The sequence below is a fragment of the Lycorma delicatula genome, chromosome 13 (assembly GCF_047948215.1).
Source record: "Lycorma delicatula isolate Av1 chromosome 13, ASM4794821v1, whole genome shotgun sequence".
In the NCBI taxonomy this organism is placed as follows: Eukaryota; Metazoa; Arthropoda; class Insecta; order Hemiptera; family Fulgoridae; genus Lycorma; species Lycorma delicatula.
In genome coordinates, this window is record NC_134467.1 from 43,032,161 (window position 1) to 43,048,421 (window position 16,261).

The 16,261-nt window shown below is 30.9% G+C and overlaps 1 protein-coding gene across 1 annotated transcript in view; it reads right to left on the reverse strand.

Annotated features, from left to right (window-relative positions):
* The window catches only part of l(2)05287 (WD repeat-containing protein l(2)05287), a 50,311-nt gene extending 34,424 nt beyond the window's left edge, over positions 1-15,887 (reverse strand). The window contains exons 1-5 of the mRNA XM_075381358.1: positions 15,716-15,887; positions 15,392-15,590; positions 7,473-7,666; positions 2,422-2,541; positions 227-417 (exon numbers count right to left, since the gene is read on the reverse strand). Of these exons, the coding sequence (XP_075237473.1) occupies positions 227-417; positions 2,422-2,541; positions 7,473-7,666; positions 15,392-15,590; positions 15,716-15,801 (790 nt within the window). The 5' untranslated portion in view covers positions 15,802-15,887. The remainder of the gene's footprint in view (positions 1-226; positions 418-2,421; positions 2,542-7,472; positions 7,667-15,391; positions 15,591-15,715) is intronic.
* Positions 15,888-16,261: the final 374 nt, after the last annotated feature.

Genomic DNA, 16,261 nt, shown 5'->3' on the forward strand with positions numbered 1-16,261 from the left:
GATGTTTTCCCAAACTGCTAGATCATATTTGAGTGGCGCTAAAAGCTTGTAGAGAAAAAGTATTGCTTACTCTTCAATTAAAATAAATAAAAATATAAGAAATGTAGCTCTTAAGAAGCATTATACAAATCAACTCATTTTTATATCAGAAAAAAGCCAGTAAGGAACAATATATTATATAAAAATTAATTAAATGTTAATAAAAAATATATATATAATTATTTACCAGAAGGTGTAAATGAAATATCAGACACTGGCAAAATATGCCACGCATATAACGTTTGAGTATAGTTGCGACCTACAGTTGTAACATTATAAAAAATATATACACGGCCATTAGTATTACCTACTGCAACACAATTTTCAGTTGGATGAGCACGCACAACAGTAAATTCAGATTCTTTCTGTGAATAAAATCTGAAAAAAATTTTAAACTGATAAAATTTTATTTCATAAAAATCATAAAATAAACTTAGATCAACTGCTTTCAGATTTCATTCTATTTTGCATATACTATCTTTTATAAAAAACCCCAAATTAGCATAAATTTATAGGACCTTTAAACAGGTGAAAAACGGTGATGACATTGTGTACAGAGACAATATAACACAATTAACCAAAAATAAATAATAAATGTAATATTTTTCTACTGAAAAAGAAAACTAAATTATATGTTTGATTCAGATATATCACAACTAAATTATATTTTTCTATCTTTTCCATAAAATGTTACAAGAAGTTTTACTTTCCCAACTAGATAGCGCTATATCAGAGCTATAGATCTAGAAAGGGAAGTAGTGTAATTGGTCCAATTTGGACATATGTGGTTTTTACCAGATCTTGAAGTTTTGTCACCACTTAAGGAACCAAAAAAAATCAAAAAACTCGATGGAAATTTTCCAAATGTTAATGTTTGTATGCACTTTTGTTCAGTGCTGGCCTCTAAATCACTTTATATCTCCAGAACTACTGGACCGATGACTAAATTTGGTCAGATTACTTTTATATATAGGGCATTGATGTCACTAAATTTTCAACTAAGGGGGAGGATGTAGAGCAAAGTCTCCCTCAGTATCTCAAAATTTAGCCTAATTAAGGTCATATTTTTCTTACGCACATTTGTTAATAAATAAAAAATAACAATATCTGCAAAAAAATTTTTTTGTAAAATCATACCCCAACCCCAACAAATGCTGTTGTAGTAATTTGCTATATTGTAAAGTCACAGGTGAGCTATACAGAATTAAATAAATGAATAATATTTAAACTGTAAAAAAAAGTAACTTGGTCTGTCTGAGTCTTGAATTCTATCACCAGGTTGACTTGGTACCTAGTTTGTTATGCCTCACGGCTACTCGTCTGCCAACCGTACAAGTGAAATTTGTTCTATATAAGTTGTGAAATTATATAAGCTTAGTTAGTGCCGACCATCGCTGCTAGTACTGCCACACCCACACAAATTAAATAAAGTATGAGCATGGGCTTTATTTAGAATCACAGAATTAAATAAACTAAAAAACATTGTATTTAAATAAAACTATACAAAATTTTAAATTAAGTTGTGCATGTAAGCTGTGCATCAGAAACAACCTACAGTTGTAGAACTTTCCCAGAATGCAGCTTTACCCGTGTGACGGGAAAGTCGTACAACTGTGTTGTCAATTGCTTTTTTTAAAATTACAATATTTAATTTTTGCATGTAACTGAAATAAAGGTACAATTCAAAATAGCTGGGTAAAATGATTAAAAATTTTTTAGACTAGATAGGGAAACATAAAAATAGAAAATAAAAAATCATTGACTGATTTGGAGAACGTAGATTAATGCGAGGGTTTGCTGACACATAATGCATATTTCATACCTTGCTAATAAAATAAATGGGGCATAAAAGTACTCTTTATTTACTAGTGAAAAATTTATTTTTTAATGTAGTGATCATTTACTGCTACACATTTCTGTGGTGAAATGAAAACCCTTAATATTCCTCTTAAAAGAAGTGAAAATTGCAGGTGCCAAATCTGGTGATTAAAGAAGGTATGGAAAAGGTTCAAATTTCAACTTCGTAAGACCTTTGGCAGTATAGCATGCATTATCTATGGCTGAGCATTTTTTTTGTTGCATAAATATCTATTCCATGAACTGTCAAACACGGCATACACGTCTCCTACAATGTTTTAAGGCCTATATGTATCACAATTTTAATTCTTGAAATTTTGACTTATGGTAGTCTGCAATATGTAACTACTACAAAGTTGTTGAGTAATAGTATTTATCATCAACTTCAAAAAGTCAAAATTTAAAAAAAATATTATTTTTTACTTTCAAAAGCAGTTTTGAAGTCAATCTTTATTTAAATATAAGGCAAATAAATTACTAAAAAATATTAAAAAAAACTATTAAATTAAAAAGTGAAATACTTACAGGTTACAAGGTTTACTGCTTTTATAATTATGTACTCTTAAAATATCTTTATGTATTGTGCAAACAAACATTTCGTTATAGGAACCACCAACTGATATACTATGTATATTATGATTTCCTCTGTAATGATAAAAAAAATAAATGCACTATTATCAATTTTTATTAGCAAAAGAAATAAACCACTTATAAATTACAAATCTAAGTTGGAGAGGTTCAGAAGACAACGATATAAAATTGAGGCTGCCTTTGTTCCTTATTAAGAAATATAAACTATAGAACCTGGAAAAATGTATGAAAGTGTAACGTAGACTGTTTCAATTTTTTTGTGTTCAGATTTCATTTCCTTATTTCTTTACTAATTATTCAATTAGTTAAGATTAAACAATTGAATTGAATTAATGTTTAATTATGTCAAGAAACCTTTTGAATTCACTGTTTACATGGTTAGTCTGCAGTAAGAATGACTGATTATTATAAGTCATATAAACTAACTTCTGATGCGCAAAACAAAAATCAACTTCCAAAAAGAAAGTGGGAGAAAAGGGTAACTTTAAAAATCTTAGATGTATATCCTGATAGAGGAAAACACTTAATTTAAACAACTCATTTACCAAAGAAAACCTATGAAAACTAGAGGTAGTATTCCAAATATAAAATGATGAATATCTAAAAGTTCAAAGCAGACTTCTTAAATTTTCTTCAACCGGAGTTTCACTGTATTCTTGTTATTTCACTTTTCATTCACATTTTTATTTTCCGGTCTTGAGAGTACTATAGCAGACATATAGCTCTAGAAGGGAAAGTATTGTAATCGGTTCACAATTTAGGTATATGTAGATCTTGACATTTTGACAATTAAGGAACCAAAAAAAACCGGATGGAAATTTTCCAATGTTAATGTTCATATGTTCGATGTTGGCCTCTAATCACCTTCTTCAGAACTACTGGACCAATATTGACCAAACTTGAGTGAGATTACTTCTACATATGAGGTACTGAGGCCATTAAATTTTCAACTTAAACGGTCAAGGGGGTGAGGCTGTAGAGCAAGGTCACTCTCAGTATCTAAAGATTTCGCCTAATTAGGGTCATATTTTTCTTATCAACATTTGTAAATGATTAAAAAATAATATTTGCAAAAAAATCTCTTTGCAAAATCACACCTTTACTTCAAAAAAAGCTGTTGTAGTCATCTGCTATGTTGGGACATTACAGGTGAGCAGCAGAATTAAATAAATGAATAATATTTAAAGCGTACAAATGTAACTCGATCTAGCTGGGTCTTGAAATCTCAAAAGATCAGCCATTTAACTTGGTACCTGGTGCATTAAGCCTCGTGGCTACACCTGTCTGCAAACTGTACAAGCAAAATTAGTTTTATGTAAGTTGTGAAATTACATTCCTTTAGTTAGTGCCAACTGTTGCTGCTAGTACTCCCAGACATATGTGAATTAAATATAGTGCGTGCAAATGTAAAAATATTATATAGGTGATTCAAAGAAATGGGAAATTTTGAAAGTTGTGTTGGTAGCCGTGGGCGATTGGTACCATTTGATAAGTGGCGCCAGCCTCTCTAACCTAACCTGCCATTTAGTTGTCATGGATCCTTGGAGTGGTGTGCAAGGTGCATTTGTTATCAAAGCATTTTACAAAAACAATGACAGTGTGGAGGGAGCGTGTAGAGAATCTCGCCGTCATTTTAATCTGAGACGGTACGACCGTGTTCCATCAGCACATGCAATTAAAACACGGATATCTAATTTTGAGGAAACCAGTTTGGCAATGAAAAAGAAAGCTCCAGGCTGTGATCGAACCATCCGTACACCACAGAATGTTCAAGCTTTACAAGATGCTGTCACACAAAGTCCACATCGGTCAATCTGTCATCTCTCAGGATCTTTACAATCGCGTAGTACAAGCGTTCGAAGAATGTTAGTGAAGGACTTGCAATTCCATCCATACAAGTTGCAGATCGTCCAGGAACTGAAACCGAACGATGCAGTTGTGCGGGCACAATTCTGTAATGTAACGCTTCAGAAGATAAATGATAACAAAGAGTTTGTTCGCGAACTGTGGATGTCAGACAAAGCGCATTTCCACCTCAGTGAATTTGTTAACGAGCAAAATTTCAGATACCGGGCACAAGAAAATCCTACGCAGCTGCACCAGCGTCCGTTGCACAGCCAGAAAGCGACCATGTGGTGTGCTATGTCAACTTATGGTGTTATAGGCCCTTATTTTTTTGAGGATGACAACGGTCTTGTGATTACAGTGACGTCGGCTCGTTACGTAGCCGTGCTTGAAACCTTTGTTGTGGAACAACAAAAGAGATTTCCACCGATTCTTAACACAGCCTGGTTTCAACAAGACAGAGCAACGTCGCATACTGCATGAATATCGATGGCAGCTGTACGCCGATTGTTTGGACAACGTGTCATTCCACGAAACTGTGACATTAGATGGCCTACCAGATCGCCTGATCTCTCAGCTTGCGATTACTTGTTGCGGGGTCACCTTAAAAGCAAAGTGTTCCGTAGTAGACCTGCTACAACAGAAGAACTGACGGCAAAGATCCGAGAAGCAATTGTGGAAATTCCAGTCAAGATGTTACGTCAAACCACGAACAATTTAACGAAGAGACTTCGTGAGTGTTTACGTAGAAGAGGAGGTCACCTGCAAGATGACATCTTTAAAAAATAAACTAAAATGTATGTATCCTAAAATGGCAACATTTGTACAATTACATGAAATAAAATTCATTTTCTAAAAAAATTTTTCATTAACGTTATTTAATTTTTTTAATTTCCCGTTTCTTTGAATCGCCCTATATTTAAATAAAATGATAACTATTTTAAATTAAGTTGCATCAAAAACAATTATCTTGTCGGATTTTTCTTTTGTATTCATGGTTGTTCAGTTTTGATGGTTGAATTTTCTGTAATTAAACTGGCCAATACACCTTATCAGGGAAGAAGAGATAAATATAAGTATAGAAAAAAAGCAAAACCTTTGTAATTAAACAATATGAAAGAGAAAATTAAAAAAAAAATTGATACTGGAAATTATAAAAATTTTATATTATTTAAGATATAAAACTCACTGGGGAGGTCTCATGATAAAATAAATTGTTGCAGAATTAACAGATTTGATTTTTTTGTTGAAGGTTCTGAGGTTCAAATTCTAATAAAGTTCACTATTATAATTTACTACTATAAGATTGAAATACTAGACAGTGAATATCAGAATACTTTAGTGGTTTGGATTCGACTGACCATGCATCTCAGGAACGGTTGACATGAATCTGTACAAGAAACTTCATTTACCCATATCTAGCATTCTCATCTCATCAAACCATAGTGTTACTTATTGTTCGCAAACAATATTCATAAGTTATTATACTGTTCTAACATGTGCTTCAGATGATAATAGAAAGAGAAAGCAGTAAAACACCGGCAACAGAAAGAAGTTTTAAGAAACAGGATTGAAAAAAGTAAGAAAAAATCTAAGATTTCAACGTTCATATTTTTCAGTCTGTTTTTAACCTGTATACAGCTGAAGTTGTGATAACACAATGTAATTTGTTTTGGATTATTATTATACGATATATTATTTCTTTATTGTTTTTAAGTAAACTGTTTTAATAACAATCTTGCATATTATTAAATAACGTGCAAAAAAACTTTTTGTTGGTAATAAGTTTTTTATATTATTGTTCATTAAATTTAACCATTTTTTGCTCCTTCTGAGATAGCCTATAAATAATTTGTATAATAAACTCCGATGTACAATATTATTTTCACTGACTAAAACACACTCAAAATTAGCTGTTTATGATCACCATATTTCAATAGATGAATAGACGATAACACATTTTGTAAAATTTTTACAAAAGGAAAACCCGGGCACTTTGGCTACAAGGTGTGGTGTTTATGTTCTTCATAAGGATACCTTTTCAAAGTTTCTCTTTTCAAGGAAAAGAAGTTTTTTATCAAAGAAAAGATGCAGAAGTAGATCCTAGCCTTGGATTAGGTGCTTCAGTTGTTCAAAATTTATTGTGCACAGTAGACAATCCTGGAAAGAACATAATTTATATCGATAGATTTATTAGTTCGTATAAATTGTTAACTTTACTGAAAAAGGAAGGCTCTATTTTGCAACTGGAACAGTTAATGAAAATAGAATTCAAAACTGCCCTTATGAAGATTCTCGCTCTTTGTGTAAGGAACCTTGTGGGACGTACGATTATCTATTTGATACCACCAATTCAATTTTTATTATAAAATGGAATGATAACTCTCCTGTTATTCTAATTACAAATTTTCAGTCCACAGAATCTCTGAATAATGTGAAAAGGTATTCTAAGGTAAAAAAAAAAAAAATGAAAATTTCAATCCAATGGCCAAATCTCATCAAGTAATACAATCGCTATACGTGATTCATTGGATAATGGTGTCAGCAACCACTGAATAACAAAGAAAGGAGGAAATGGCGGTGGCCATTTTTCATTATAGACAATGCAAAAGTACAACAGTATTTTCATGTAATGTAAAGTTGGACTTTACACAAAATATTTTATTGATTACCGTAAAAAATAAACTTTATGTATTCATTGTACACTGAAATAAAACTAAAACATTTCAGTTATATTCTATCCTAGTATCTGTTTGTTTAGTTTTTATTTAAATTCATAAAAATTGTAAGCTGAATCAGTTAGTGATAATTTAGACACCCTTTTCTGTTGAAGATGCATTTTCATAACATTTCATAAATCGATAAATAAATACACCTGAGAGTCAAAAAAAAATATATTTTATTCAGAAGCATCTATAAACCTAAATCATTTCACGACCATTGCATCAAAGCATTTCAAAATATGGGTTAACCTACTGTCAAGAAATTAGATAATGTAATTAATTATATTTTTTATAAATTTTATTACTTAATAATGGATAAAAACTTACAGACACTATCTTTAATTAAAAAATAAATAAAAAAGTACTATTATAATTAATAATATCACAACCTGTTATTACATTCGCACAAATACTTACATTAATTTGTAATGCATTAACATTTTTAAACTATATATGTTATATATAGCAACAGTTATAAATTTATTATCATCTTTAATATTTGATAAAAATAAACATATTTCAACAGAAGATATCTTGCTTTCACTGGTTCCATGGTCTATAATATTTATATCAAACACTACCAGGTTTTCCTCATTAGGTAGTTGTAATTTCTGAAAAAAAAAAAACAAGTGCAATTTTCAGAATCAAGTTCAATCATAGATATACATAATTTGTTGTAAATGAGCCCGCGTTGAGATCTCACAAAGTAGAAAAGTCTGTGCAAGGTCAAAGTTTACACTGTGTTATCAGTAATCTAGTCAATTCGCAATCAGTTTTGAGTTATGGTAACCTGTTCAAATCCTAATTTATTCTGTGGAAAGGTGTTAAATTTAAGGTTATAGTTTTGTGGAGAGAGAGGAATAAACCATAAACAAACCTTAATAGCTGTTAAGAGTTAGACTCTGAGACAGCCATTAAAGATGACCGATGGCATACTTTGTAAGGTAATATCTGTTGATCATCAATCTCCTTCAGGAGGTGACAGGCAGGCAAAGATCAGGAGACCATCGCCAGGGAAGAATGACACACACATTCCTCACTTGGCAAGAGAACTAAGACCACAAGGCTCTTCTCTCTTTTCAGACTGTGGACAGAGCAGCTGTATATCGAAATTGGTGCTGATTCTTTAAATAAATTAAGTCTTTATGTACTTGTGATTATAATTATTTTTATTATGAACTGTAAATATCATTCACATTATTAACTTGTGAATCTTTATGTAAATCTATTGTATTAATATATGTAATGAGTGAAAGAGTTGCTGAGTCCTTGAAGACTTGTAGAAGACTGCCTGAATGAAATGCAGAGCCTGCTTATATACTGTGTATGCAGCCGCTGAATCATCACGAGCCGAGTGCATCCGAAAGAAGTTGTGTGAACTGTACAAAGCCACTGAATCATCAAGAGCCGAGTACATCTGAAAGAAGCTGTGTGAACAGTACAGAGCTGCTGAATCATCAGGAGCTGAGTGTAAATCCAACCAAAGTTGAAGATCTTTAAATTTTAAAAGTCCTATTTTAAATGAAAATTATTGTTTCTCGTTAATAGTGAATTTTAAATAACATGAATGAAACCTGAGTCTATACAGCAGTGGCATGGACAGGTGAAGTACTTCATGACCAGTTTTTATTGGGTCAACCCACCGGGTTGGTCTAGTGGTGAATGTGTCTTCCCAAATCAGCTGATTTGGAAGTCGAGAGTTCCAGCATTCAAGTCCTAGTAAAATCAGTTATTTTTACATGGATTTGAATACTAGATCGTGGTACAGGTGTTCTTTGGAGGTTGGGTTTCAATTAAACACACATCTCAGGAATGGTCGAACTGAGACTGTACAAGACTACACTTCATTTACACTCATACATATCATCCTCACTCATCCTCTGAAGAATTATCTAAATGGTAGTTACCGGAGGCTAAACAGGAAAAAGAAGAAGAAGCCGAACTTGAAATTCAAATGCATAATGTACAATTAATAAAGTATTCCACTGATTTTACTAATAACATAACTGTTTAATATAATAAATGATGAATAATTTGAACTTGCCTTTAATCACACATAAATATTTGTAAAAGATGAACTCGTGAAATTAAAGTACAAATAAATACATACAGTTTATCCTTGGCGTAGTCTACAATGGCGAATCAAAAATGACAGAGGTAACAATTTGTGAATAGAAATTGAATAATACGTAGTATCTCAAAATTTGTAGTAATGAGTTTGGAGAGAATTCTGAATCGATAAAATTGGCTGGTTTGTAGTAATTGAACCACTTACAATACTAGTCGATATCTACTGAATTAGAGAATTAACTTAACAAATAAACGAGGCAAAACGAACATAGAAAACTGTGAAATCACGAAAACACTGATGAGTAGAACAAGAGAATGACCACAATGTTTATGAGAGTATGAAGACGACGAAAGAATTAACACATTATATGAGAGAGAACCGCAAGCTGGTGTCCGCCCGGGGACCAGCCCGTGCATCTAAACAACATGAAATACTGAACTGGAATGAACAAAGCTCATTCCAGTGCTCATTCCGGTGTGAAGAGGGGGAAAACAAAACTAGGCAATAGACCGAAGAGAGTGTGTGTTGACAACAAGGGGTAGTGTGCTGGTATTGGTAAGATAAAGAAATTAGCAGAGACAGGAAGTTTGGGTAAGAAAGAACATAACAACGATTAATTTTATAAGCAAGCAGACCATTAAAAGAGTTACGTAAGACTGATAAATAAATTGCTGAATACGAACAAGTAGAGGAAATGACGTAATCGCAGACAAAGAAAATTAGACTTCTAGGAACTTTGACAACATTAAAATTAGTAAGAACAAAAACCCTTATGATTAATATATATATTAAGACTAAACAGCAATAAATAATGCGTGATAGAAATAAGCTGACACTAATATGATGCTGCAACAGTAAGTCAAACTGGAGCCTGAGAGAAATTGATAACTAAAACAACAAACCAAACCAAACTATATTAAAAGTACACATAAGATAAGCCTTACAAAAATGCAAAATAAATTTACCAAGTCTGTAATGACTACAAGACTCAACCATAACCTTGAATTTATTGGATTAAACGCAACTTGACGCAATGGCGTAAACACTTGTCATTGAAAAATCAGCTGATTTTCGAAATTGAGAGTTCTAAGGTTTGAGTCCTTGCGATATGGATTTGAATACTAGACTATGGATACCGGTGTTCTTTGGTGGTTGGGTTTCAATTAACCACATTGGGAAGGCAATGAGAAACCACCTGTAAAACCTGCCGAGAAGATTCCAAGGAATTGGAATTGCCAAGGGTTGGACATGACTATGGCTAATTTTTTTTTTGTTATATATTTAAAAAGATTGGCTAAAACATATTCCTTCCATTTACACCCCCAACCCCCTTGTTTTTCTCTTTATTTCCCTATCACAAGTAAAATATGTGCTCTAAACCTATTTCCAGTCCTTCCAGACCATTCGTTCTCAAAGCGGGCGATAATGCCATCTTGTGGGTGCTGGAGGCTTTCAGGAGAGCGGTGTAAGGTCTACAGAAAATTGGGGGCATTCAGACAGTCTAGAAAGGCAATCACTGATTAAAAAGAAATGGCAAAAATTACGTTTGCCTGATATTTCAAACTAAAATTAAATATCTACTACACTAGTATAAAAAATTAAAGGGACACCTACATCTTATGATAAAAAATTATTGTATTCAAACTACTTTAACTTTTCAACTAAAAGAGGCTTAGAGACAAATAAAAAATTAAAAAATCAGTGAAAGAAGTTTTAAAAATTTTAACGCTTTTCTTTGTTCGGTTGAGTGCACGAGGGAAAATAAATGTTTTTCAGTAAACTGCATTAAATTCGTTTAAAAGCTTAAGTTTTCAGTTTTAATTTCTTTTTTTTATATATCTATCATTTTTCTAAAGCAAAATATTCCACTTTAAAGAGAAAAGGCCATTTTTGTCTTAAATGCTGCATATCTCACAATCTAAGCAATATGGAAATTAAAGGGTTTTGATCTACCTGATCTAGCTTTCTAATTGCAAGGTCTTTAATGTAATATTGCAGTTTTTGGCTTCTCTTTATTTTGTGCCGAGGTATTGAAATCTTTAAAGATGAAACTGCAAAATGTATCACCCACTCTCAGCTTAACCCCCAAGATTACAGTCTCAAACATTAAAAATTATTTCAATATCTGAGCACAAAATGAACAAAATCCAAAAAGTGCAACACTACATTAAAAGACCTCACATAGAAGAAATAAAAATAAAATTCAAGAATGGCTACCAAGAGTTTTAGCTGCAAAAGCCAATCCTCCCAATCCCACAACTGTACCCTGGATTACCATAATCCAGGGTATAGAAATTTTGGAACAAATCGACCATCGATTTATTCCAAGATTTCTATACCATTCCCATCGTTGTATTTGTCTGAACATGGATTTAGAGCTGTAGCAACATTGCTAACTAAAAAGAGAAATCAGTGCATGTTACTAAACATGGCGACTTACAGCTGTTTTTAAGTAAATTCAAGCCTGATATTAACAACCTCGTTAAAGCACATCAAATTCATTCTTCAGATTAATGTAAGTGTAATTTTTCAACTGAAAGCTTTGCTTTAATTATTGTACTGTTATATTGAATATCATTATTGTTATTGTACTATCACTATTGTTATAGATACAAAAATTGTTATAATATTAACATAATTGTTAATATTATAGATACAACAATTGTTAATTGTTTTATAGATACAATTGTAATTTTTTTTTGAAACCAATTTTAATAAAAACTCTTCCAAATATGATTAAATATGCATTTTAACTGTTCTAATTTAAAATGTAAGTTTCAACTCAGAAATAGGATATGGCACATTTAAAAACAATAATTGCAATTGCTGTTTTTAAGAGCTCATTCTTAAAAACAATAATTGTAATTATTATTTTTAACAGATGGTAAGTTTAAAAATTTTGGGAGCACTTGAAAATTTTTGATTCTCAGTGTGGGCAGTGGGCGAAAAAGTTTGAGAATCAATGATCCAGATATTCTACTGGAGGGATCAGGATCATTTTTTTTTTATTCAGTTTGGCTCACACATATTATCACCCGGCATTGATAGACCTTTAAAGTGATATTCCTGTACACGATTACCTCAAAATTCATCAGTTTAGTAATAAATGATCATTTTTTTAGGTATTCTCCAAGGAGACTCATTTTTGTGGTTCAATGATGCTTGATGACATATCTGGGAGTCATTCTGAGCAGAACGAACAGAAATCAATACCAGCCTGAGCCATCCAATAGAACGCCCACACGGTTTAGAAGTAGGTTTTCAGAAGTAACATTTTTAATATATAAGATATGAATTGTTTATTTTTTGCATAATAATAATCCAAAACAAGTTTACTATTAAGTACATACAGGTGAAATTAAATAATGACAACTGCTTCACATTTCAAAACTAAGAAATACCAGAAGTATGAACAAATTCAAATTAACATATTTACAAAATTACAATGGATTCGATTTTTTTGTCCACTATACTCTCTTTTTTTGTTTAGCCTTTTTCTGTTTAGGAACCACCATAAGGTATTACTTCAGAAGATGGATGAGGATGATATATATGAATGTAAATGAAGTGTGGTCTTGTACAATCACAGGTCAACCATTCCTGAGACATGTGGTTAATTGAAACCCAACTACCAAAGAACACTGGTATCCATGATCTAGTATTCAAATTTGTATAAAAGTAACTGCCTTTAGTAGGATTTGAACTTTAGAACTCTCAGCTATGAAATTAAAAGCTGATCTGTGTAATGAGTTTACCACTAGACCAATCTGGTGGATCATACACAAAACTAATAGCACAGAACATGCAGTATAGTCTATCTTTCTCTCTGTAGTGACTATATTTCTGTTTAAAGATAAATTTGGCCATCAGTCCTATGGGATGTTGTTTTAAGTATTGCCATAATGTTGTAATTTATCCCTAACTTTCTCCATAAAAGTCTAACTTCACCTATAAATAACCTTGAGGTAAAGTTAGTTTTCCTCTAACTAAGGATTAGCATGTGAACAGGTATTGATAACTTACAAAATTATAGCTAATTGACTAAAGTAATAATGCAGCACAGATTTTGACCTTGCACGGGTGCAAACCTGGTTTCAGACATTTAGATCTTTCCTCACCCTAAGCATAACTTACTGTAGTATATTAGAGTATGAACTATTTTGAAGCTGATCAAGTAACTGCTTGATCAAGTTAACTACAATAATAAAATATTATGGAAAAAAAACACTAATGAAGCAATAAAATAAAGTAAAATTACATCACTGTGGACTTAAGGTTCAACTTATAAATACATATTGTCATTAGGTATAACTGGGGATGAACTTCTGAAGTTGTGTTCAGCAGAAAAAATATAAATATCAAAATTATGTTGTATCTGAAAACGTTATAATAATTAGATGTTTCAATGCAAAAAAAGAAAAGGTAATTGTTTACTATTCTGATCTCTATTGAAACTGAGATAAATTCCATGAAATAGTTTGCTAACAATAAGGAAAGAAGTCTCGAGAGTCAGAAAGACACTGGATTGATAGATCCAGTGTCTTTATATATATTATAACTTGTTATAATCTAATAACAAGTTAATTGGAAGTCTGAAAGTCAATGTTCGTGGATAATTAATTACGTTTATGGCTTCATCATGTCATAAATAATTAGGCTTTTTGTTGCAATGGATGTGAGTTTACATTTTCACAGTTTATTGTTTTATCAGAAGATAATGAATCCTTGCATAAGTTTTTGTATGAACATGGTATTTTACCAAAATCTAAGAAATGTCCAGATTACAGAAACTAAATGACATTAAATGAAAAAAAGGGACATTTTTTGTCACAAAAGAATTAATACAGTTGATTCTCACAAACAAAAAAATTACAAAAAATTGTGACAAAACAATCTCACAAAATAAAATATTTAAATAACTTACAAAATAAAATAAATACTTTTATGTTTTTCATCATAATTTAACAAAATTATGATTACAGTTTTGGATTACAGTAAAACCACCACATCACGATTTACTATATATATATATATAGACTGGAGTTCATATCTTTGTGAAGTTTGTGTGTACACTGTATTACAGGAGTATTTTTCAATTGGTGGTGTAGGAGTAACTGTAGAAATAGAAAAAACAAAAATAGATCATATAAAATATAACAGAGATACTTCAGAGGTATTGACCGTGGCAGTAAAAAGTGTTTCTATGTTCCAGTTCCAACTCACAGAAATGAAACTTTGTTAGCAATAATCAAACGGTGCATTTTGCCTGATAATATGCTATAACAGCAACAAGTATACTATTATTTATGACTGTTGGAGGTCTTTTAATTGTTTGCGGTTCAAAAGTTACAACCAACTTACAGTTAACCACTAGGTACGATAATCAAAAGCATCATTCAGTCAGCCACCTGGATGAATTCATGTTTTGTCTACTCAATCTAGACTACAAATCATTATCCATGCTTTGTTAACAACAATTCTGAGTACCAGCAGCAGCCAGATGATTCTAAATGTTCTAAGGGTAATTTTAAAATTATTAATGGATGTTTTATGATTTTCAACTTAATATAAATATTTTTATATTGTTCATACTTGGATAGATTAATATATCTCAATATCAAAGAGTTTAGAGGCAGGAGGAAACTGTAACAATTACCATAGGTATAATTGGAAATCAAGTGTAGCTATTACGTTTAGAAGAAAAAATGTAAAATACATAACGTCAAAATTAATGTTATATCTGAAAATATTAAATCTGTAAAAGTTGGATAAATAAAACTGAATGGCTAAATGGAAGATTCTAAACATGTTATTAGTGTATCTTAAATTCACTTAAGAATCGATGAAAACCCCTAAATTTAAAGTTCTTCTCGGCAATTCTAGTTTATAAGATCCCAATATTGGCAAACTTAAAATGAACACTGCATGAAATTGTGCAAATTGATATTCTACTAATTATTAACAATTTTATTAAATGCAATGATTAGAAATAATAATGGAAGTATTTTTTTTTTAATTTAATATAATTGATTTCTAGTAATGCATGTTTATTGAAATATGGTATGAAAGTTCCAATTATACGTTTTATTCAGTTATATCATAATATAATTAGAACTGCCACTGGCAATTATTTTCTATGTAAAACAACTTATTAGCCTAAGAAGTCAGATTAATTAAGAATAAAATTATTCACAAATTTGATGTAATAATCTACCTATTTTCTATATTTAATGCTATATATACAAAACAGACAATAAGAACTTACCACAACTTGTTCTTTCCCTGTCGATTGTAAATACCATTTCGTTAAACACCCAGATGAGGTAATACCAAAAAGAATATCATTATGAATTGATATCCCCATAACATCATCTACTCCATTGACAGTAAAATATTCTTTAACGCATTCTCCAGATTTCGTACTATATGAACGAATACATTCTTTTTCTAACACAAATAAATTTCTGAAAATTAAAAACATAATCATATTATATATAAATTATAATAATAATTTTAATATCACAAACATATAATTTTAGGTTATGTTAATTTTGGATAGTCGTTAATGTTTATAAAATAAGCTACTAACTTTTCGTCTGGAGTAAAAACTGGTCTCCTTTCAATTACACTTCCACCAACTATTCTTTTTAAAACTAATTTATCGGCAACTGTCATTTTGATAATTTATTAAGTAAATATACTTGAAATTGCATGCCGAAATAACATCATGCGACTACCACTAAGTTAGGTTAAGTAATTATTAGAACATGTTTTCAGTAGTTTTAATCAGGTTAGACATACACATTTCGAATTAAAAAACATCATGTTGGAAAATGAAAGTTAAAAATGAAAAATTATTCAGTAATAATATTAATGCGTAATAATATTCAAATTAACTAAAAAATAATAAAGATTGTTTTGAAATATTTTTATAATAACTTTTATTACAATATATATTTTTTTATAATAATGTTTAAAATAAAATAAAATCTTTTTAAAAATCTAAAGGAGTAATTTTTGGAAAATTTCTATATGTACAATAAGTGAATTTTAAATTTATAGAAATCTTCTATTTCAAAGTATTGTAAAAAATGGCTAATATTGAAAAAATAGATTTTTACCCAAAGTTACCAGA